General features: G+C 39.1%; 1 protein-coding gene and 2 long non-coding RNA genes across 6 annotated transcripts in view; 1 reads left to right on the top strand and 2 right to left on the bottom strand.

Annotated features, from left to right (window-relative positions):
* LOC116061646 overlaps positions 1-8,455 on the bottom strand; it is a 28,708-nt gene extending 20,253 nt beyond the window's left edge. The window contains exon 1 of the long non-coding RNA XR_004107761.1: positions 8,215-8,455. This is a non-coding gene — a long non-coding RNA (uncharacterized LOC116061646). The remainder of the gene's footprint in view (positions 1-8,214) is intronic.
* On the top strand, positions 765-8,307 carry LOC116061647. The gene is made up of 3 exons (XR_004107762.1): positions 765-776; positions 5,126-5,134; positions 8,211-8,307. It is a non-coding gene; the product is annotated as an uncharacterized LOC116061647 (long non-coding RNA).
* A 5,027-nt stretch (positions 8,456-13,482) lies between the features above and the next one.
* The window catches only part of gfra1a (gdnf family receptor alpha 1a), a 122,808-nt gene continuing 110,595 nt past the window's right edge, over positions 13,483-25,695 (bottom strand). For all 4 annotated transcript variants that reach the window (XM_035992527.1, XM_035992528.1, XM_031315949.2 and 1 more), the window contains 2 exons: positions 17,641-17,688; positions 13,483-14,398 (listed from right to left, as the gene is read on the bottom strand). In XM_035992527.1, the coding sequence (XP_035848420.1) occupies positions 14,246-14,398; positions 17,641-17,688 (201 nt within the window). In that variant the 3' untranslated portion in view covers positions 13,483-14,245. The remainder of the gene's footprint in view (positions 14,399-17,640; positions 17,689-25,695) is intronic.

The following is a 25,695-nucleotide window of genomic DNA, read 5'->3' as shown; positions in this document are numbered from 1 at the left end:
ATAGTATAGTATGTTGAAAAAAGTCACAAAAAGGTCATAGTATGTTGAAAAAAAGTCATAAGTCATAGTATAGTATGTCGAAGAAAGTCATAAAAAGGTCATAGTATAGTATGATAATCAAAAAAGTAATAGTAGAGTGTCATAAAAGGTCATTAAAATCCATAGTATAGTATGTCAAAAAGTCATAAAAAAGTCATTGTATGTCGAAAAAAAAAGTGTTACCATGTCAAAGAACTGAACCCTCAACCTCCAATCTTCATTAGATCTTCAGCAGCTTATCTCACTGAGCCATTTGGGAAGACTGCAATGCACTGGTTCAGAGTTGTATTTATTGTTCACATGACTGAAGACAGAAAACGTCATAAAAAGTCATAGTTTAGAATGTCGGAATAACTCATAAAAAAGTCATAGTATCATAAAAATTATAGTATAGTATGTGGAAAGAGGTCAAAGCATAGTATGTCGAAAATAATCATGCAAAAGTCATAATAGAGTATGTAAAAAAAATCATAAAAAAGTCACAGTATATAGTATGTTGAAAAAAAAGTATTAGTATGTCAAAGAATTAGATTCATTAGATCTTCAGCGGCGTATCTTGCTGAGCTAAAAAGCCCATAATGCACTAGTTCGGAATTGTATTTATCATTCCCATTATTGAAGACAAAAACAAGTCGTAAATAGTCATAGTTTATTATGTCGAAAAAGTAATAGTATAGTATGTCAAAAAAAATCATGAAAAAGTCATAGTATAGTATGTCATAAAAAGTCATTACAAAGTCATAAAAAATCATAGTATAGAATGTCATAAAAAGTGCATAAACTCAGTTTTTTTGATGTTATCAGGAAGGCACTTCTTTACTCCTGAAGTTGTCATGTTGTGCCCGCTATCGCTTGAGCACTTTGAGGGCCCCTGTCTCCTAAATAATTGGTCATGCTAGTTAATCAAAATGTTCTAACACTCTCTCATATAGGTTAACATGTAGGGGGAATGTGTTTTTTAGCCACCGTCAGAACAAACCTTACTACCAGTAAATAAACTGTCAGTATGCTGGTTATTCCTTCCATGTAGATGTTTTTTTTGTGCCCTATCAAACACAGCAATAACATTAATCATTGCTGCATTGCATTCAGGTGTGACTCCCAGGGCCCTGCTATTGTGCACACACTTTTATGTGTATAGGCATTGCAGTGGGACTTTGTTTGTTTACAATTGTGGTGCCACACACAGACACAGTTTAAAGATATACATATAAAATAAAGAGTTTTTATGTCTGTATTGCTCCACTGACAGATAGCTATTGTGGGCTTGACCACAGATTGTGTTCTTAGTCATAAAGTGGTGGGGGCGATGTTGCAGAGGTGGTCTCAACATCTTTAAGAATTAGACAATTTTATGCAAATGTGGGACAATAACCAGACGAGAACACCAACATACATTGTTTCCAGGGAACAGCAACGATGGATCTAGTGGCTGCGGCGCTGTACTGTCTGGCTACATTTCAAAATCCGTCACAGTCAGAGATGTAGTGGTAAATACAAAGCTGGGTAAACAATGCTTCCATGTCACTAATCATTTGCATATGCCTTCTTTTACCTTAGAATGCCTTTTCCTCCAATGTTAGTCTCATACTGCTCACTAAGCTAAGAATTAAGTCTTTATTTTAATTCAGTATGGAAATGATTCAATGTCTTTTAAAATACAATCTGTTACATTTCATTTAGTCACATTTACCATGATCAACCTTAATTTTCAAAATCTGTATCAACAAAGGCATAAATCGGTATAATTAAAGACTATTTTCACACCCTGTTTATCTGACTTTTGCTTTTGACTAATTTTTTTAAGTCTAATTTGGAACTTGGAAGGCCTCTGAACATTATTTGATGCCAATGCTGCTAAGGTCACCACCATTAGTGACCAGGAGGAGATAAGTGCTCCTTTCTTTTTACCCTCTCAGCTCACTGTATTTTTTCTCTAGATAAAAGACAGCAGTATTAAGCATTAAGTGGGCTGTTGGCATCTCCGCTTGGCTCAATACCTGCACGTCAGAGGCAGCAGGAAGTGGTGCACTTTCCCCTTTTATCCTGATCTAGAATAAACCAGTTCTGATGTTGTTGTTGTGTTTTTAAAGTGAAGTCAATATAAGAAGCTCAATACCTGAACACAAAACATTTGCAGACTGTAGTAGTAAATGGAGAGTATGAGCCAGACACATTTCTGGCTAAGGTCCCACATGTTCACATACTGTATGTGCAAACACACGATCTTCATCTCAAAGCAATCAATCAGTGGAGCCTGGAGCATAATCACAATACACTTTGGGGGATGTATAAAAGTAAAAATGTCATAAAAAATGAGCTGGATAAGATAAGATGAACCTTTTATTAATACCCAGAGGGAAATTAAGGTGTCATAGCAGCAACAGCAATGAGAATATATATATATATATATATATATATATATATATATATATATATATAGTATAGTATGTGATAAAAAAAGTTATAGTATACAGTAGTTAGGATTTTCCTGTCAAAATACTTTAAAATGGTCAGTTTAGCTGTTAAGTTTCTAAAAACGTCTCAGCCCCACCGGTACGCACATTCGTAGGACACTTGAGGTGATGTCCTCTATTCATTTTTCATTTGGATGTATTCACAGAGATGCCATTTAGCTATGAGGAGAATGATATTGCAATTTGGCCCAAAATCAAGCTTAAATCCAAGACTTAATAAATATAATATTTAGCCTGGAATAAATCCTCAATTAAATTAGCTAAATCAACCCCACGTCACCTCTGTTTAGGTCCAAGTTATGTCAATGCACGCGCGCACACACACACACACACACACACACACGTCAGGAGCTTTGTATTAGTGCACATAGTGAATGCCTGCCTGTCATTTTGAAGATAAATAAGTAATTACGCGGTCACTACTCATCCTTTTTTTTATCATCTCCCGTCTTTCTTTCTACATACTCTCTGCTTACAGTATCTTTCTGTCTCTCACTGACTCATTCCCCACTCTCTCACCCCCTTAGTCTCCCCCTAGTCTTACCTCCATCTAGTTGAGGACTCAGGGTCAGCTGAGCCACATCCTTGTGATTGATGCCCCATCCAGGCCTCAATCTTTATGCCATTATGCACCAATTGCGGCGGGTAATTTGGGCCGCAGTCTGAGTGACCGAGTCAGGCGGGGAGAGCAACACAGGATTACAAAGCACACTGCTGTCCTCCACCTCCCTATACACACACACACACACACACATTCAACCAAACCTCCAACTAGTCAGCCAGCCAGCCTCTATGACACTGTGAAGAATGTCACCCCTGTCAGCGTTGTCCTCTACTCAATACCAGCATGTGCTGCTCTGTCATAAGTGGCCTTCATCCCTAACAAAGAGGGCCATTTTTATCCTCTCAGCACACAAAGTGCAAAGACGTGAAGGATGAAAGAGAAGGGCTGAAGCTGTTGACGCGCTGCAGCAGCTTGATTATGATTATTATGTGAGCGGTGACCACAGAGACGCCTGCAGGGCGGGGGGTGGGGTCAAGGTGCTTTATCACAGAGAGATGTCCATTCATGATGGAATATTATGTGTCACACTGTAATGTGTGTTCCGTCCTATTCCATTTATTTACACATTGTAGCTCTCTGGTTGATTTTCTGTGACTCACTGATTTTAAAAGCCTGTTTGTAAAAGCCTTGAATTTGGAAAAAAATGACATTCCCAACATTTCATTGACGTCTTACACTAACACTGGGTGAAATATTCATATCCAAGACACCATGTGTTTTGTTGGTTCATTTTAATGCACCGGGTCTTTATTCCCATTTTTACCAACGTAATTTCATTAGTCCTAACAATTTATCTACCATTACCGTGTGTTTCTTTCATTTCAGCTGAGAAATAGATAGATAAGGCTACTTTGGTTGTTTGCCACGCTCAAGTATGTCACAAATAAAGCATTTGAACTGAGCGATGAAGTACCCAGTGTAGGGTATTTGATTACGGGTCACATGGTCTTCCAATAAGGGATCAGGTCCAGAAGTAGATATTTGCAGGTAATCGGCCAGTTCTGTTACTGGGTTTGGGACTGATACTCATTTGTAAATGTGGACCCATGTAGCACTCTGGCAATCTCATTACACACATTTTTTCCATCATGTTTGGAAACTTTGGAATATTTTAAAGTGCCCATATTATGAAAAAATGACTTTTTCTGGGATTTGGGGTGTTATGTTGTGTCTCTGGTGCTTCCACACACATACAAACGTTGAAAAAAATCCATCCATGCTGTTTAGAGTGAGATACAGTTTCTGAATGTGTCCTGCCTTCAGTCTCTGGGTGAGCTGGTCAAAATCGGTTCGGCTTGTGACGTCACAAGCCGAAACGAGCAGGCTAACCGCAACCATTAGCTCGTAGCGTTAGCATGCTAACGCTATGGCTAACGCTAGCATGCTAACGCTAGCATGCTACCTCGTTCTCAATAGCAAAGCACAGCTACAACACACACAAGTTCACCATAATCTACAAAAGAACTACTTCCATGTGCGCCCTCATTTAGAAGTCTCCCAGCTAATCCTGCCTTGTAACTGACTGAAGTTGTAGAAACAGCCTTTCTTTTACTGTCTATGGAGCTAGCTAGCTGACATGATCTACATCTGAGCTACTGGGCATGTGCAGTGCAATCAAAGATAGTACAGAAGAAGAAGAAGAAAAGAGGTCTCACTCTGTAGTTAAAACAGAGACCAGCTGAAAAGAGGATCTGCAGCAGTGAGAGAGAGCACTGCAGTACAACAAAAATATGGTGTTTTTTGAAAATTAAACCATGTAAACCTATTCTGGTACAACCTTAAAATACAATTATGAACCTGAAAATGAGCATAATATGGCTGCTTTAAAATAAGTCTGTGTGGTTTTAAACAATGCTTGAGCTTATAACACGACCCTACTAATTTACGATTTACTCCCGTTAAAAAAAAAAACTGCAATGACCAGATGTTTTAGAGAATTAATTTTGAAATGAAATTATATATTGTTGCTTCCCTTTTAAAGACTGATGTAAAAACAGGGTAGGGAAGTAAGTAGACACACTGAACACCAGCCTTGTGAGAACAGAAATGATAAGTATTTCTTTCAATTATTTTACTCCATTCTTTTTAATGTAATCTGTCTAATGTTATATAAATCATTCCTGACAGAATGACCCTATTATCGCCCCCGTTACGGTCCTTTTTACAACAGAATGCTAAAGAAAGATCAGTCATTGGAGTTGTAAACACCCTGCCTAATTTAACTATGACTGTAAAGAACCGAAGATGATTACGACAGATATCAATTAGTATTCATAAACCTATTCGCCGTAGTGACATGAATTGGCCACACAGGACTCCCTCGTTGATACGTTAATAGATGTTAATTCATGCTGGTGTCAGGAGACCTAACCTGCTTATGTGAAGTTTTATGACCTCCTCTTCAAACTGTCTATTAATGAATAGGGCTTCGGTATTGATAAACTATAAAATATATATAATATCAGGAGGTTTGTTATGAGCGTGAGCAGATGAGACTGCCGCGTGAGCGTCAATTTTAATGACGAGTCTGGTTCAGTTTTATTCTGGTTGTTATTCATATGTATCACCTGTCCTGAGGAACCTTGAAGCTGAAGTCAAGGTGTTTGTTAGATCACAAGTGCAAATCCCCATCACAGGGCCATAAGAATATGGGCATTATCAGGTAATAGTCCACAGCTTTCATCCCAGCTCACAGTGTGTTTTGCTCATATCCACTGACGCCAATCCACATGTAAGAAAGTAGGACTTTAATGACTCTTAATGAACTCGATCACTGCGTGTGAAACGACACCCAGATATCAGAAAATCCAATTCCCCCGCTTTCACCGGATGTAATATTGATAGCTGTCTTTACAGTTCAGTTTTGAAGCCACAGGGTTTAATTTCAGGGCTGTGTAATGTATTTGTGCAACGCTATTAGGTTTATTTTACAACAGGGAGAAGGAAGAGCCCTCGGAGCATGAGCTGTTTAAATCTGCTCCCGCATGACTGAAATAGAAGTGAAAAAAGAAAACATGCATTTGTGGACATTTTATCTGGACAGAGAAACAGCATAGGTCAATGAATTTAAGGTGACATTATTTAGGTCACAATGCTTTGATGTTTTTCATTTTACATCCTGTAATCTCTTTTTAATCTAATCTCTCAATCCATTGGTATATAATTAACCCTTTTCATTCTCCAAGATAATCTCACACCTTCTCATATAACATATGTATATGCATATATATACGTTTTCTTAAGTATCAAAAAGTAACTTGTAATGAACAGTGACTCAGATCCTTGCAACAAGTGATCAAGCGGAATTTTATGACCAGTTCCCAAACTAACTACATTCTTGGAAAATGTGGTTATACTGCTGCCACTGTAATTATGGTGCACTGCATAAGGGCTTGAGGTAATGCAGTCTAATTGCTGTGTTGAAAGATAATGCAGAATTATGGACTGGAAATTACATTCAAATGTCAAACTCATTTTCTGGCATTTTTGACGATGATGCACAGGCGTCAGACCATTTACCCAGCACTCTTTTCTGTTTTACATTAATGTTTTATTCATAATGTCAGAAATGCGTCAGTAGGTGTCCTGTATGTCATTGACTATCAACACCATTTAATATGACACGTGGAGCCATAAACAGGAGCCCGGTATTTGCCTGTTTAAGACGTACCTTTTTAGCTGCAAAGATTCATCGATTAGTTGTAAAACTTCTCTGATTCCAGCTTCTTAAATGTGAATATCTTCTAGTTTCTTCACTCCTCTGTGACAGTAAACTGAATGTCTTTGAGTCGTGGACAAAACAAGACATTTGAGGACGTCATCTTGGGCTTTGGGAAACAATAACAGACATTTTTCATCATTTTCTGACATTTCAATAGACCAGCTAATCCATTAATCAGGAAAATAATCGACTGATTAATCAACGATGAAAATAATCGTTATTTGCAGCCCCCATTTTCCATTCAATTCATTTTTTGTTTTAATTAATAACTTTCCTGCTCTAAGCCTATTCATGGTCGCCTGTTTCAATAACACCAGTGCCATTTAGTAAACACTTTGGACCTGAGTACAGTGTTAAGGTACAACGTCTATTAAGGGAGCTAAGGCATGGAATGAGCTGCCCATTGAATACAAAATAATAAGCTTTTTAAAATTAAACTGAATATATTTTTAATTGATAATCAGACTTGTATATATAGGGGTGGGACGGCGTGGGATGGTGTATGGCCGCGGGGAGAGTGTGTGTGTGTGTGTGTGTGTGTGTGTGTGTGGGGGGGTACATATGTAGGTGTCTTGCATGTTTATGTGCTTAATGTATTTTAATTTTGGCAATGTTTAATGTTTGTTTTCATGACTGTTTAAAAGCCCTTCTATGGACAGGCGTTAGAAAGCTTGATGGTGTCTTAAGCCCCCAACATCGACTTCAAGGCAGCGTTGCGACCGTCGACTTCAAGGCACCTAACCTTAACCCTAACCATTGCCTAATCCTTGTGCCTTCCAAGCAGCGCTGCCTGGAAGTCGACGTTGGGGGCTTAAAACACCAAACACCCATTGGAAATTAGCAATAGCTATAAATGCTGTGATGCTGTACATTGGAGATTTGTTGCACACAAGCATCTGTCCCTATTCACATAAACATGATGAAAAAATGAAAAAATAAAAATAAAATGGAATCATTCGATAGTAAATCTGCTTGCCAAAGTGAGATAATCTCTTCTTATAAGAGGGCAAAAAAAGAGGGTTTGGGGGAAATAAGTTTTAGCTCCAAAAACAACAGAGGACACAGCCACACAGATGTGTTAACTGTAGTTTTTATAATGTCACCAGAAATGTCAATACTTTCCCTGGCACGTTGCAGGCATTTCTACAGTGCCTTTTGGTGGTTTTGTGCAGCTACACTCTATTTTCTTACTCTACTCTTTCCACAAAGGCAGAAACACTAGTGGATTAATATCAACAACAGCCAGGCCTGCCAGCAAACCTGCACCCCCAGGCCTTCATGTCCAAGCCAGATATGAATTCAGTTATCAATTCCCCAATACAGCAGCCTTCGTTAATACAGCATTGCTAGAATTAAGCACTAAAAAAGGACAGAACTCTTGCAATTAAACATAAATTACCAACAAAAGATACTGTAGAATAATGTTCTTACTATTTGCAGATAAATATAATAAGAATGTAAAAGGTTTCCATAAGAGACCAAGTGTGTTTTGGTGTATGCTTATTTAGCTTAAGCCATAACTATAAGATAGTTCGGGTCACAGTGGCCTCGAGCAAAGTACATTGAGTAATAATAACAAATGAGGACGAGACATAATACAGTGGCCCCCACCCTGGCGGGTGTTGTGTGAAAATAGCAGTCCCGGTGCAGACGAAGAAGAGGGAGCCCAAGAATAAAAGTATAAGAGATGAGGGGAAGACTAGATCAGGGCTCACGAGGTCTGACAGTCTAGAGATGCGTGGACCGGCTCTGGTTTTTTGTCTGTTGCTAGGGAAACTTAGTTTCTGAGTGCTTTGTGATCCCACAGATCTGTGTATTGAAACTCCGATGCTTGACTGATTAAATGAATGTATTTTACTTCAACTTATCGTCTTATTTGGATCTTGCTTAGGATCAATTTAATACCAATTTAACAAATGCGCGGGGATATATAGGTCTGTTATTGGAGTCAGACACATTGTCCCAAAAGGGGGGACACAGAGGAGGAAATCCAACAACCAACAATACTAAACTCTGCATTAACAAGGTACATAAATCAAATACACCCAAACCTCTAATACATTGGTTCTCAAACTTTTTTTCAATAATGTACCCCTTTTAAAAAATGTTTTTAGCCAAGTACCCCCTGACCAGTGCAAAAAAAGAAATTTGGTAGAAAAGAAGCCTAAATAAAGAGGTACATTACATTCTGTGTCAGACTGACTAAACAAGAGTTTTGTAACTGAAGAACACTTAAATGCTACATATCAAATGTTTATCACTAAATTCATTAATTATTATAGTGTTTATTTATAAGGAATTATCCATTACTGATATTTTTATATAATACTGATATTTATAACGTTTAAAAAATCTCACGTGCCCAGGCGGAGCAGTATGTCTTGCCTAACGTATTTGAAGATGGTGCATGAATATGGAGCGTCTACCCCAGTTCATGTGAATGCAAATGTAAAATTTCAAGCCAAAAGGAATACTTGGAATTAATGATGGAGGTAAATATTCATGAAAAAGGACAAGTTTGTGAACGTGCAACACAGATTTTGATAATGAACAACTAAACACATTACACACTGGACCTTTAAGGCAATGTGTGATTCATTCCCGAGCTCTAGGCTAATGACAGACATTAGCCATCAGTAGGCTACAGGATTGCAAATGTGAAAAATGGCATAGCCTATTTAAAGCTTTAGTGTGTAACTTGTTTTATATGAATGCACGTCCATTACATTCAAGCCATAGCCAATATGCGTTGCTACAAAGCTAATTAAGACTATCAGCTCCACACAACTCTCTCTGTATTTATCAGTATGGCTATGTTCAGAAGATTGTGGCGTCCGGCGACTTTCGCGCACAGGAATTTAGTGAAGATAATGACCTCTTCTGAAGAGTCCATCATGTTTTTTTAATCCTCCGTGTCCTCCTTGGTTACTAGCAACTGTGTGGGGGAGGGGTGGGGGGTGGTGCGCGATCACGGAAGGCTTGTATCATGTGGATGCGCTGACAGTTTTGTTGTCATTACTTAGAATTCCTCATGGGGGCGACAGAAACTACACATATTAATTAATCTACAATACTTTTTTTTTATAGGTTTTGTGGTTATATTGTAGGCTAGCATAATTTTCAAGGCTAGGTTGATAGGTTTATATTTATTAATTTCTCCAATGTATAGTTTCAGCCAAGTACATACAGTGCATATCTGTTTATGCTTGGTAAATAACATTGAAGTTCTATTATACATTAGTTATGTTCTGAGAAGCTACATAAAGCCAAGCATGTAGCCCGATGTTTCAGCTATTTAAAAAAACAGTATTGAGATATACTTCTATAGAAGTTTCAGATGGCAATTTAAGTAATAACTAAGATTTAAATTGAACATAAACGGACTCATCATCAGCCAAGCTGCTTGCAGGTAAACACAGGTTTGACTTCTGTCTCTTTGTTTCTGGTTTACCTTTTGTTTCTCCAGCAGCACTGGATAATAAAGTTTCACTGAGTGCTCAGCGGGCCCGATGTGACCCATCACCTTCATCCCAGTTGGCAAAAGCTCAAAAAAAAAAAAGTTGTCAGAAACCTTAGATGACAATTTTTTTTTTAACCCGGCATCATCTCTTTGCTCTTCACGGTTCTTTTGGCTTGCTAACCCGAGGTCATCAACATTAACTCTTGAGGTCTTATCAGACTCTCAGGATCACCTCAAACTTTCTTTAAAGGTTAATGTCACCTATCAGTGTTCTTCATGCTGTCTGCCGGTTTGTCTGATGGTTTCTTTTCATCTTTGTTCAGTGACATAACATAACACACACACACACACACACACACAGTCTGGGCGATTTAACAGTTTTTAATCGTAACTTTTTGTACAATAGATTTTACATTTTCACAAGCTAAGAAGTTAATGTTGCCAGATAGCTGAGGGAGTCTGCATCTCCAAAAAAAAGCAATTTTTGGTATTTTGAAACAACAGATGGGATGGAGATGGACAGCAAACATCTTTAACTTTTTGTCCAAAAAGCGGGACCCTTAAATCGGAGGCCTTCGGAGCACTCTTCAGAGAAAGGTGAAGCACTGACCCACCTGTATAAACTGTACTTTATCTCATATTCCAGGGCCAATGAAAATATGACACTGGTATTCAAATATAAAATTATCGACATACTGTAAGACACAATTCTGAGAAATGTAATCTATAACATTTCTCTTTAAAACTTTTCCTTCACACTTCACACATTCAGTCTGCGGAGATTTCCCCACTTGCCCACATCTGGTCCAATATACCATTCAAAACAAAGCCTTCAATGGTATGGTATAGAATATATTTGTCCTTAAACATTGATTTATTTCCTTCTCAATCACCATGCAATGACAATTTTCTTTCTAGCTCAACTTCTAGTTATTGTCACCATAATTATTTGAGCAGTAAAACCAAAATAATTACGGTAACTACACTGAACAAGTCTTGAAAAAGTTGAACCCGGTCCACCTTATTTACTTGAACTCATCAAAACAGCAAAAATTAGTAAAAGATAGAAAAATAAGTTTAAATCTTAGCCAAAAAAAAACAATACTATATTTAAGCAACATCATAAATGGAGCTATGGTACAAAACAATATGCTTAGGAAATACAGTTGTATATAGTAGGACAGTTACGTTGATATCCTCTTTCTCAGATGCAATAATATTCCATAATCATGTACATACTGGGAGAAATATACACATACGTTGTTATAAAAAACAATATTCTGGTTTAACGTACTCTATGTTGTATCTGAATGTCAAAATAGCTCACAATGCTCTGGAATAGAATATCATCAGACATTTATTTGTCCAATTTATAGTTTCAGCCAAGTACATACAGTGCATATACCATGTTTATGCTTGGTAAATAACATTTAACTTCTATTATACATTAATCATGTTCTGAGAAGCTACATAAACCCAAGCAGCGTGTCATAAATGCTCCTGCCCGTGTCCAAATGGATAAAGTAACTTGCTGAACATGCCACAGTGTTGTATGTGAACGTCTCGGTCACGTGTTGTAGAAGTGGCTTTCCTCTGAGGAGAATTCAAACATCAAATGCCTCTGAAAAGCTGATGAAAACATACACGTCTTACGTCTGAGAACTAAACTTTTTTTTACTGCTATTTTCCCAGCAGCCCATGGGAGCAGACATACAAAATGCTTGGATGATTTACATACAGTACGTAAGTCACACGTCGCGCGTTTGCTGTAGTCGCTTTCATAACGAGACAGAGTTGACCGTTTACTGAACCCCTCTCCCAAACAATGACTCTTCAAACTAAATTTGGCAACTGTTACCAGGCACAGCAGCTCGGTAGTCCAATGAGCATGCAGAAGATGTGTTCATGGCGCAACTAAAAAGAGTGGTGTTATTGTTTTTTTCACCTTTTCTAGAATAACAACAATAAAATAAGTGCGTACGAGTTCTTAGCTGCTAATGTTAGCACACCTGGCTAAATAGAGTGCTGCAAGAATGAATCCTAAAACCCTGAAATGAGTCAGCATTTTTTTTTATACTTCCGGTTCCCTCGTCTCAAAGTCAATGGGTTTTTGGTTGGATGCCTGAAATAAGGTCTGGGTTAACACACGCTTAAGAGATTTTTACGTTTTGTTCAACGACATAAAATACTTCAGTAAATACCCCAGTTGTGAATTTTGAAGTTTTTACGTGTCTTAAAATTTAAAAGTCACTGTCAGTTTATCGGTGGTGACGTTGATGTCATGCAACCGTGGTGTTTGTTTATGGCCTAACGTTAGCCTTTTACTTCTGGCGAATGCATTCACGCTTCTAAAACCATATAAGTGGAGTGAAATGTTGCTGCTGAACAAAACATTCAAGTATCATATAAACCTCTGTTTGCCACAGAGCTTATTTTCTGCATTAATCCAAAATCCAATGGAGAAATCCACCCACTTTTTGTCGAGGGAACCAGGGCGATGCTAACTTGGTTGGACGACAACATCACATCATCAACAAACAAAAATCCATCAGCCCTGCAGACCTCCACAGCATTCTAGCTGCAGTACAGTAGTACCATAGAGCAGATCATATCTAATTATTATCTGGTGGGGTTACAGAGGTATGCATAACAAAAACCCTTATTCAGGGATTATATTTTCAACAAGTCAGCCGTAAACGATTAAAAAGTCCTCTGGTGAAGCTGGAGAAAGTTTCCAATCGATGCTATACTAGAATAAAAAACTCAGTGAGAGTAAGTAAGGGCTGTAGAAGCTCAGCAAACATATAATATCAAGTGATCGCTCCCTCCCCAAACACGTGTTGACAGTTTCACAATTGAGGCAAAAAGTCGTAACACTGAACTGACAGAAAAGGATGCTTTGAGCTTTGGCGTGATGGAGGCGTGAATTACAACTCTACAACAATGAGCTTGTTTATTTTCCCCTCGGCTCTTGTTTTGTGGACGCAGTGCAGCAAAGCACATCAGAAGAAGAAAAAAAAAATCATTCAGATGAAACTGCAGCAGCTTCTCTGTCACCATCATACAGAAACGCTGAACATGGCTTGGACTTCTATCAATTACAAGTATCTACAATCACTAATGAGAGGAGTGGATTTAGCCATCCACAGCAGCGTATGACCTACTGTCCTGTGATCTCAGAGTATCACTCCGCTTGCGAAAAGGTCTATGTTTTTGTCTGAATGTGTGAAAATGTGCAGTGTGTGTTTGTGGGTCTTTGCCTGTGTGCTTTTGCCAGCGGCGATGTGTGAGCGATCAGCATGAGCTACAGTAGAGACGCTTTGAGGCGCAGATGTTCTAACTTCTCTGATGTTTCAAGTTATTGGTGTAAGGTAAATATCCACGTGGACCTTTCATAAAAATGTAAAATACCAGATCACGTCATTATCAAAACGTACACAAACCACAGAGGAGACTGAATAACACCTAGAAGGCTGCCCAAGTGATAAAATGTAGCCGGTACCGAACTGACTGTGACTTTTGAGCGAAAGATCCCACCTATAGCCTCAACACACAAACAGACGTGGGTGGAAACCAACTTGACTGTGTAAAATTTACATTGTATGTACCTTTCCAACAGCCACCAGCTGTGGTTAATTGGAATGTAGTCCTCGAGCGTTTTCTCATTTCAGCCCAAGAGAGCAACACAGAAGCTTTAAATCCCTTTCATTTCTCAACTAACCCAAAGGGAACACACAGCCAAACTGAGTTAACACGTATAGATCACCGTTTTAGCACACAGCTGCAATGCAAAAAAACAACAACAACAAACAAAATTCATAAAAAAACAAAGTAGGAATCAAAAGAGAGATAGAATCCAGAGGGAAATAAAAGTACAACAGGTATTACTGAGAAGAAAGGATATCATTTCTTGTTTTGCTTTTTCTTTTATACAAATGTGTGTTTGTCAGTCCGTTGTAGTTTGTTGCTGTGAAGCGGCGAGGCTACAAGACGGCCGGCGAGGAGAGCGCCAGCAGGCCGCAGTACCAGAGCCAGAGCAGCGGGGGCAGCAGAGAGGCCAGGCTCGCTGGCCGTCTGGAGACAGCCGAGTTCCTCAGGATGGCGTTGGATGTACTCGGACCGTCTACCTGAGTGTCCTGGGGGAGATGACAGAGAGGGACAGGAGACACACAGTTTGGTATCTGATTTTTCAACACATTCTCACTCCCAGCGTGTCAAAAAGCGTTTGTTACTGACGCAAAAAGTCTCCTTTAGCGTCATATTTAGACGTGCTTGGTCGAGACTTCTGGTGTCACTTTTGGACGCTCTGTACGCTACGTATGTTTAACTGACAGTTGGGTTAGGACACAACCCCAGTCTCCTGGGTGAAAGTCCTGTGTTGTATGTATGTATGTAAGTATCCCACACATCAAACCATTTTGATTTGCCTGTAGCAGCATGTTATACCCTCTGGGACATAAAAGGGATCTTTAGGTAGCAGTTTAATTCATGCATGCAACATGTGGAATACTTCAAGACTGTTTAATTCAATAATATCACCTATAAAAAAAACTCTTCAATGTATTCATGTGGTGTGATGCAGTAAAAAATGTTGTTTTTATGACTGAAATGCCACAGTGGAAAGCTAAAGTTTGTGTGTGTGTGTGTGAATTGCATGTGCCACCATGCGTAAGAATGTGTATATAGAGATTGCTAATAAAGCTGTAAGCTAACGGCTGGGTCATCTCCCCCAGACCCGTCCCTGCTTCTATTAAATGTCAGTCCAGTGCATAACAGTGCCTTATTATTGTACAATGACATTCACAGTGAACTTTAAAAGCCACCAGATAAGCAACAATCCCATTTCAGCCCTCAAAGGAACTACAAAGACCAAGAGTTTACAAAGGAGGCGGGAAGGATTGCCGCGGCAATCACAGTCAGAGGGAGGTCAGAGATTTCCAACAACGAGGGCAGATCACGGCTGGTGATTATTTGATAGCTCGGGCAATGGCCTTGTGGTCTTAAATAAAATAGTTTTGTCGGATACAATGGTGAATCGTTCTGAGAGTTCATCTCCCAACACAAGTTGTTTTTACAGGCTGTGACATGGCTCTTTGATAGCACTTCTGACCAAGCAATATATAATATCCAAATGCACTGCAACAATCAGCTTGCGGAGAGTTGAAACATGCTTAAGACAGACAATTTGTCAATGCAATTATCTTTATTTTGTGTCAAGGTTTTGTTATTTTGTTGTATCTCTGGTAGTGCATTCAAGGATGCTCAGAAAAATGTGATGCCAATGCTTTACAGATATCCCTTTTTAACTTCAACATAATTGTAACAAAGAAGTAGAAAGGTGAGAGAAGTTTTACTCTCTTACAAGAAAGCTTTGAGGGAAAAGTAACATCAAGTGACAACAATGGCTGCCAAGACGATAACATGGCGAGTTACAATCCTTGAAACTCATCTACCCCTGAGGTCTTGTTATTCAATTTCTTCCAGTATTTTATGCTTTCCCACTCAAAGTCATGTAGTTGCTTTTAATGACCAGAAGTTTAGTTTAAAAAGTTTTTTTCTTTTCATTTAGAACTTCATTTCATTTGTTATTCATTTTATACATTAGCTGTGTTGGAAACCGTTCCCCATCACAGAAATAGTGCACTATATAGTGTTTTCGCCATTAAGGTGGTTAAGGCCTCCTGCACGCTGCCTGCGTGGCGTGAGCGTGGCGTTTCTGTTGCGTGGCATTTTCTATGACTTCGCACACCAGAAACGTGTCTGACGTGGCGCTGCTGCTGCTGTTGGATCATCCTTGTTCGACATATGGGGAGAGAGTTGTGGAAATTTACTGCACTTAAGCAGTAGTATACTTCATGTTAAACATAACTATATACTGATTTGATTACAGCAAAGACAACGTCGGCAGTATTGACGGCAAAATAGGCTACAGAATATTTCCTTGTACTGCACTTGTACCTGTATTGACAGGTGCAATATTTTAAAATCGATAATTATTTATTATTTTTTTAAATTACATTTATATCTGCATTTATGTCAAAACCTAGAGACTTTCAAACATCAAAATGTCATTTATTAATATGTATTAGTGTCAAAATGACATATAAACATCTTTTCCTATTCTATTTTCCCTGGAAACGCTTCCAACACACTTGCGCGTCGTGTGAAAAATATGCGTTGGTTCTATTTCTAGCATGCACGCGTTTTCACCGCGGCTCGAGCCGCGCCTGAGACGTGCGTGTCACGCAGGCAGTGTGCACGCTCTTTGTGAACAGGCTGGAATCCTCCAGATCCACAAAAGCTGCTGCATGTGGAGACTGTAAAGTTCCATTTCGTAAAACATCTTTTGCCCAAAATGTTTTTTTCTGTGAAAGGAGCCAATCTGTGGAACTGGCTTCCTACAAATATAAAGACTCTTACTAAAATGAAATCAAATCAAAAGCATGGTTCATACAGCAGCAGCAGTGTGATCATGCCATATGAAATGTATAGCTGTATGTATGTGAGGTGTGCATCTGTGTGAGTTCGAGTGAATGTGTTTATTTACTACATTTATTTGTATTGCTGCTAACTGGTTTCTGGACATTTTATTGTATTCACTGTAAAAATTTGACTCCTTTATTATTTTAACTGTTAAAAGCCCTTCTAGGGACAGGTGTTGCGAATTAGCCATGGCTATAAACACTGTGATACAGGCATCGGATTGTTCTTTATGTAATAATCTATGTTTTTTTGTATCTGTCCCTATTCAAATAAACAACAAATAAATAAACCTGTTACCATGGGAGCCGAAACAAGAACGGACACGCCACGCAGCTGACACACTGCCAGTGTGCAGGGGCTCTAATTTCATTAACTATATAGTCCACTATAAAATACCCACAATGCACAGCTAATTTGAGTGTACGTAGGATGTACCCTGCATTTTACTCCCGTATACCACAATGCAACACGGCCGTGTTTTCCCGGAGGAGAAGAAGAAGCTGAAGCACCCGCGAAAACCAAAAAGTTAAAATGGAGTGGGCTTTGGTTTCTAAACAGTGAAAATATAACATGCAACATATATACAACCTTTTATTATTCTCCCGAGTGCTCGGTTTGTTTCAGGGACGTATTAGAAGTATTTGTGTGTCGTTTTGTTGACATGATGCTGGGCGCGCCCGCCTCCGTCACACAAATAACCGGCGCATCTACTGACACAACGACGTGTTCTTAAATCTTGTTTGGTCGTTCCTTATATAGTTCACTATTTAATAAACATTATATAGGGAATAGTGAGGGAGTGAACGAGGGAATGGTTTCGAACACAACCATTGTCTGATGATGTAAGTATGAATTCACAAACTGAATTTTATTGAATAATTGAAAACAAACTTACCACACAGAAGACGCCATCGACAGATGAGTTTGACTTCAATTTCTGAGCCTGCAACAGCAAGATACAAAGAGTCACAATCCACGTTACAGCCCAAGATTTGTGTTTGATGTTGTTGTTTGTGAAAAAGATCCAAATGAAAAACAGATCATATGTTAATAAAGTTTCATAAGGTTAAAGCATTTCCTAAAGTTGCATGTCACATTACAACACAAACAGCGCTTTGACAACTGTCACAATGAGACTGAACTGAGAGTGCACAGAGGATCTGTGCTTATTCATTTGCTTTGATCAACAATCAATGGAGCAATCTGCAATCTCATCAGACTGCAAATATTCGGTCAATACGTTTTACACAACAGGTGCCAACAATGCACCGACATCAGCGTTCAAACACTGTGACTAAACTCCAAATAAGCATCACATATAATCTGAATGTTTATGAAAGCTCAGTGCTGAACTGATCATAAAAAAACAGATTGCAAACCAAAGCTGAATCGGAAAAAAAACTACAATAACCTTGGATAGTTTACCCTGAGAGCCTGTTAAACTTTTAAAGCCTCTGATATTTTCAGTCAGAGGAGGAGAAGAGGGAGGCTGAGCACAGAGGGACAGTCAAACCCAGACTTGGATTTCATGTCAGATTTATCATTCAATGGCTGTCGCACGCTCAAACACACTGTCTTTGATTCTCTCTCACACACACACACGCACACGCACACGCACACGCACACGCACACACACACACACACACACACACACACAGGTTTGTGGCACTATCTTTGTGGGGACCCGTCATTGACATAATGCATTCCCTAGCCCCTTACCCTAACCTTAACCATCACAACTAAATGCCTAACCTTAACCCTTACCCTCACCCTCACCATAACCTAATTCTAAACCTAATCCTAAAACCAAGTCTTAACCCTCAAACAGACCTTTAAACTTGTGGGGTCCAGACACACACACACACACACACACACACACAGTGACGATAGCAATGACGAATGCTTTGATTGCTTGACTGCGTTTTTAATGTAATACTGCAAATTAATTGTGGAAGTTAATTGTGTGTAATTTTTGTCAGTGTCTTCCAAATTGAGTCATATCAGTTCTTCCGAAATTGGCCAGCTCTATTTAAGGTCTGCATAGGTTTAGTCATCTAAAACTACTTCAAAAAATTAGGAAAAGATCCTTGTAGCACTCAATAATGTAATGATTTTCTGAAAATGTAATAAAGGTTTCACTTAACCGGATCGCAAATGTAATGAAACCCAATAATGTAATAAAATATCCTGACCGAAATTGTAGTACTTTTAAAAAAAAATAAGAATCACTATTGACTCAGATGAAAAACATGTCATGGAGACTGAATCGACCATTTTGCCATCAAGTCATGAACAGAAAAAAGACGAATGTACAAACAAACATGACATTTGTTCAGTGATGACGCGTCACATTGGTAATCTTCATTCTCCCCTCCGTGTCTGTACTCCTCAGGTACATTTGGGCAAAGAGTGATTACCATTTGTGTTGATTGGAAGCCCACGACGAGTTGATGAGCTGATTTGCAGCGCAGGCCTTGTAATCAGCATCTGAACATCTCGTCATTTTTGTTCTGTATTTGGTAAATAAGGCATCTGATTATGACTTTGAAACTTAGTGCAGGAGTTTTTGGCTGGAGAACAGATTTTCTCCTTTTTTTCTAATGACCTGCATACTGAATCTTTGCACTCAGGATGGATGCTGTACGTGAATGTAACTCCAGTTTTGGCTTCTGGTTATTTATGTGTGTGTATGTGTGTGTGTGCTCAGGCTGTAGGTGTGTGACAGAATAACAAATGGCTGCAGTATACAGTATCGTGAATTCGGACCCAAAAATAGGGATGTACAGCAGCATGTAGCGGGCATGGTAATACAGAAAGTGAGAAACTGTATTCTGTTATTACACCTTTGCTTCAGCACTAAACCAAAAAAAAAAAAAAAAAGCTCGGTGGGAATGGTGTCTATAAATCATGGTGTAATTGCAGTCCTCTGTATAAAGAAGCACACAAAAGAACAAGCCAAGAATTCCAAGTGTGGTAGCAAAAGAATATACGTGGTCTGAGGAGCATGATGACTAAACACACTCACGTCAGTTTATGTTTCACGATGAGGTCCCATCTGTGTTAGGAGTCATTGTTTAGATTCATTAAAAGTTTGAAACATCTCAGACGGCAACGCTGAGAGATCATAATGATAATAAACGTTTACAGCTCATTGCTGAAGTCTGAAATCCTGAGGGCACATTGAGCGTTTCACAACAAAACATTTGGACATTTAAATGATATGCAAGTGAATCTTAGAACGTAGATTCCGTTTAGAAGTAGGGCTCCATCTGCCACTGCTAACGTTTTTTATAATGTCTCCACTAGGATTCAAAACTAAGAAATTCAGCAGTATTGAGGCTGATTTTTAAAAGGCTTGTCCTTCTGGATTAAGAGATTAAATTAATGCCACAATCTGTGATACAAATATAAACAAAAAGGGTCAAACAATTCCCCAAATCAACACCACTCAACACAAAATTAGACCTGTCTTTCACTTCTTTTAACATAAAGACAACCAAATCAACCAATGTTTCTGATGATGTTAAAGGTTTGTTAATATCCATCTCGATTCAAAACAAATGCAGCATTGTAACCACATTTTCTCTTACCTCTAGTATTGCCTATCTATGCAGACACTTTCAGTTAAATTTTGCCGAGGTCTTTACACTATTCTGTGATTTCTGAGATAATGCATACAATATCTTCAAATCTGCCAAGTAAACCCAAACGTAAACGTAAAACGTAGATATCAGTGTTTTTTTGTGTGGAATCTGGGTGAACTGACCCTTTAAATTAGATCACACTTGTACTGTGAAAGCTTTCATTGTTGATTACATGCATATGAAAACCATGTATGTTTGTATGTATACTTTAATAGTATAAACAACTGCAATACTTATTTCCAACTCAAAAAGATTTAACGTCAACAAATTCAAATATATATATATTCCTGCCTTGTGTCCATGTGTTGTGGATTTGCCTAATACCTGCCTGTTCTGAAAAGTCACATTAGCATGTGGTCGATTTCCATATTTGTGCAGGGCACTTCCTGTCTGCTTGGGAGTTAACTATATTCATGAGAACAGGCGGATGGAGCCCTGGGGCTTTCAAACTGTGTGTCTCTGTGTGTATATGTATGCCTCTCCATTCTGGCATGTGTTGGTATTTGTTGTTTTATCTGTGGTTAGTTTGCTGTGGGCCCAACTAGCTCTGTTGTATGATGAAGAAAAGGGGAAAGCTGTCCTTGTAGAGTTTTGATTTCCTCCTCAAGAGGAAGAAGAAGAAAGCTACTACTCACTTGCTCCACCACGTTCACATCACACAAAAGACAATGCAGAGAAAACAAAAACAAAACTAAGAGTCTACAGCCATGCTAACGGCTATGTGATGCAGTGCTTTGAGCTAAATGCAAATGACGGCAAACTCGCAATGACAATTCTAAAATGCTGATGATAAGCAGCATGTAAAATGTTTACCACGTTCACCATCTTAGTTTAGCATGTTAGCATGCTGACATTTGCTAATTAGCACACAACACAAAGTATAGCTGGGGCAAGTCTGGATCAACAGAAGTACATTTCCAGGATAAAACCTGCCATAACGCACCAGATGTCCGGCTTGGGAGTGTGCCTATGTTCCCACATTTCTAAGATTTTTCTTAAAATTAGGCCCTATTCTACCACAGCCCTATGTACCCACATTTCTAAGATTTTTTTTCCAAAAATTAGGCCCTATGTTCGCCTAACCCCTAACCCACCCTAACCCACCCTAACCCTTGAATGGAAATGTAGGAACAATTTCCTAGAAATGTGGGAACATAGGGCTGTGGGACCATAGGGCTGTGGGAACTCTGTGTGTTGGCGTTCTCAAAATCCCTTCGCTTTGGGAAACAAACACAAACTTCAAGCTAGTTTTGAAGACAATTTGGATAGAGCAAATGATGTTTAACCATGTATCCAGCTAATTTAAAAAACTCTATCACTCACTCTACTGTATTGAGTGAACAGTTAACTTCATTTAATATGTAAATTAATGTATGTATGTAATTATATATGTATGTAGCGTTTGTTTTTTGCGGGGTGCCAATGTTCCAACAAAACCAGTTCCTTCCTGAGACTTTTCTCCTATCCCAGAATGTATCTGTGGTGTACTGTAGGCAGCCCTTACTCCACAGTGCTGTAGCTAGGTCTGACAGCGAGACTAAGCTGGGGCTGATAAACCAAAGAATTGGCCAAACTGAAATTTTGACCTGATAGTGGTGAAAGATAAAAAAAAAAAAAAAAACAGGATTCAATATCTGGGCAAAGTTTGTGCCAAACTGTTGAGTAGATGTTGATATATTTCAAAACTCTGAACTGCTGGTGGCACTAAAGGAAAAGTCAAGTGTTATGTGCTCCCCGCCCTGCTCTTTCCTCCTCTCTGTTCATCTCAGGTGTTCCTGATCTGTGATTGAGGGTGGCCCCGCCCCTGGATATAAGTGGCTGGGAGATAGAAATTGGGAAGAGACTGAAGCAGCACAGATCATCATTGTCTTCTGTTGTTTTCTGTTATCTTTCTTTAGGGGGGGAAGTTCTGGGTCCGACGGCCCTTGATGGGTTGGCCCAGGCTTCTTCCCTTCTTTTGTTCATTTTGGCCAGACCTCCAGACTCCCATAGTTTTGGTTAATTAATAGTAGTTAATTTGTGAATAAACTTTGATTTACTTTCACTATCCTCGGGTTTGGTGTTATCAATATGTTGACGGTCACATTTAAATTGTGTTTGTTTGCTGTGGCCGTAACACAAGGGATCACCAGTCATGAAGATTCATCCTCTGCGCTCTCTTGATATCTGCACCAAATATGTATGGTAATCCACCCAATACTGGTCCTAATTTTTCACCAAAAGCCAAAAATGTGGGGCCATTTAATGCCTGTACAAGATCTCATGACAATCTGTCCAATAGTTGCTGAGATATTTCAGTCTGAATTTGTCAACTGACAGATCATCCACAGAGCTAAAAAACAGCTCTGAAGCTCTGAAGCTTTAGGTCAAAAGCACTTCCCTTGTGTTGTCTGAACATTTCACGAAGGAGTCGAAACTTGAATTGAGAACATTAACAAAAGGGAAGATAGTTTTAACCGAGGAGCTTTTAACCACCTTCTACTTATTTTCCCCTCCACTCTTATTTTTTTAAGCCGAGCTAAACGCACCGCTGTTACAATAAGTGTTGCTGGGCTGTCATTGGCTGGAAGTGGAGAGGTTTTGAGTCACTGGTTAATGGTTATTATTTTGAATGTGTGTGTCTGAAAAAGAGAGATCAATGAAAAGAGTGGAGTGAATCTTCTCACTGGCCTATCCCTGGAGTGCGTCATTACAACAGCATAGCCTGCCTTGATGCCAACATATATACACACATGAAATCAAACACACTTAGATGCATGCAGCCTCACTCCAATAGACTGAGAATTGTACAAAAGTGGCTTAACACAACTCCCTCATTAACTTGTACTTGACATGTTATCAGAGCAGTGCCAACAGCACACGCACCAGTACACCACCAAAGCTCATTATCAGTGCAGACTTTGTATGTGTCAGCGAGCCAGTGCACTTGCATTTGTGTGTATTTGTGTGTAATTGCATCTGTCTACAGTCTATGTGTGAACTGAACTTGCAGGACTGTATGTCTGCATATATGTGTGAGTATGTTTGTAAAACAATGTCAGGGACAAAGTCATTTTTTTGGTTTTACGGCTCGCAACTGTGTTGGTTCACACTCACTGCTCCTATTAACCCCGTCTCCAGCAATATCAGGAGCTGCGTTCAGTTTTAAAGCTCTGATAAACCCAGCACCAAACTGCAGATAGACAACAGTAAACGACTAGCTTGTGAACATAGTGGTGCTAAAGAGCCAGGTCTTACCCTTCGGAGACAGTTGAGACCAAAACAGAGCTAAAAGAAGAGTGAATTTAAATTTGTGAAAGCTAATGTCTGCTGAATATATAAATAAGCAATTGTTTTTTGCGAGGTTAAAAACTAGATTTTCATAAGTGAATATAGATTTTATTATTTCTCTGTATGTACATTTACGAAACACACAATGTGCTTTTTTATATGTTTGAATATTTGCAGATTGGGGTTTTAAAGGTCCCATGGCATGACAGTTTCACTTTATGAGGTTTTCTAACATTAATATGCGTTTCCCCCAGCCTGCCTATGGTCCCCCAGTGGCTAGAAATTGTGATAGGTGTAAACCGAGCCCTGGGTATCCTGCTCTGCCTTTGAGAAAATGAAAGCTCAGATGGGCCGATCTGGAAAGCAGAGAAAGCTTCCTCCTTATGAGGTCATAAGGAGGAAGCTTTCTCTGCTTTGCCCGCCCAGAGAATTTGGCCCGCCTGTGAGAAAGAGATAGACATCATAGCTTGAAAACCATTGACATATATAAAATGGACCAACAGATCCCGTTGCTCTGAACGGAGACCAGTAAAGGCCATTAGAAGCACTTTTCCAGTGAGTGCTGAGCGTTACTGCGCAGCCTCCAACTGAGAGAGAAGACGTAAATGTGACGTGAGTAACCTGTCTGAAAGTTGTAAGTCTTCTGGTAGCTGTGCCAAGAGAAATCTCAATCATTCCCAATCTTACAGAGACGGAGAGCGTAGGTCTATGTTAGGAGGTAACGTAGACACAGGCTAATTATTGCTAACTAAAATGCTAGTTAACATTAGTAATTAAATTTCAGGTCTCTAAATTTCAGGAAAGAGACTTCAGATACAGTATTAGGGGACCACTAAAGTCTATATAAAAGAGACTTCAGATACAGTATTAGGGGACCACTAAGGCCTATATAAAAGAGACTTCAGATACAGTATTAGGGGACCACTAAGGTCTATATAAAAGAGACTTCAGATACAGTATTAGGGGACCACTAAGGTCTATATAAAAGAGACTTCAGATACAGTATTAGGGGACCACTAAGGTCTATATAAAAGAGACTTCAGATACAGTATTAGGGGACCACTAAGGTCTATATAAAAGAGACTTCAGATACAGTATTAGGGGACCACTAAGGCCTATATAAAATCATCCAAAAAGCAGCATGTCATAGGACCTGTAAAGCCATAACAGAGATCATGCAGAAAGAAAAACAATTCAGAAGCGCTGCATCATAATGCATGGTCACTACAACAATGTGGAGCATCATAAACAACAGCATACAGATAAAAAAGTGATGTTTATAGTTTGACTATTGTTTGCAAAAAGAAATGATTAAGGTAGATTTCAGTTCGAAATTGCTGGAGGACTTTCAGTTAACGTGAGAATAACTTCAGTGATTTGATGATGCTTCATCGGGTTGCATAAATAGCTCTCTGAGTGCCTGCCATCGCTTTGCTGGTAATGACAGTATTATCCCCACATCCTCCCTGACCCACAAGGAGCCCATCACCGGTGTTCAGGATTGCTGCTTGTGATTCTTCTGTTTCATCAGCCGGATAACTGTTGTTCCTGTAGAGCAGGAATGGCTGCTCCAACTGAGAAATACAGTTTCACAGTCTTATTGGGCACAATTGAGCTGACACACAGGTACACAGATGGATCTATACGCACGAGTGAGTCAACAGCAAGACTGACACACTGGTCAGGACGAATACGGGAAAAAAGAGGATGTGGAGGAGGAATGAGTCATGGTAACTGACATTTTGATGCTATACAACAAGCAAAAGATCAGTTCAAAGTAGAATTTTATAAATGTACCCATACTTTCACTAATGGTTTGAAGCATTGACATGGTGCTGGCCCTGCGAGACTACCGAGTAAAATCTGGTATGATGACAAAAACATGCAACCACGTTATCATAACTATCTTGTAAATGTTACAAAAATTGTCCACGTTGATGCTGGTATTTATGTTTCGTTTGTTGTTTTCAATATTTTTACAGGTTACCAGTTTTAGACACTGTATTAAAGCCACATTTGGTGATTTTCATCAGAGG

This window comes from Sander lucioperca, chromosome 15, assembly GCF_008315115.2.
Source record: "Sander lucioperca isolate FBNREF2018 chromosome 15, SLUC_FBN_1.2, whole genome shotgun sequence".
Taxonomy (NCBI): domain Eukaryota; kingdom Metazoa; phylum Chordata; class Actinopteri; order Perciformes; family Percidae; genus Sander; species Sander lucioperca.
This window is presented reverse-complemented; position numbering and strand designations above follow the sequence as displayed.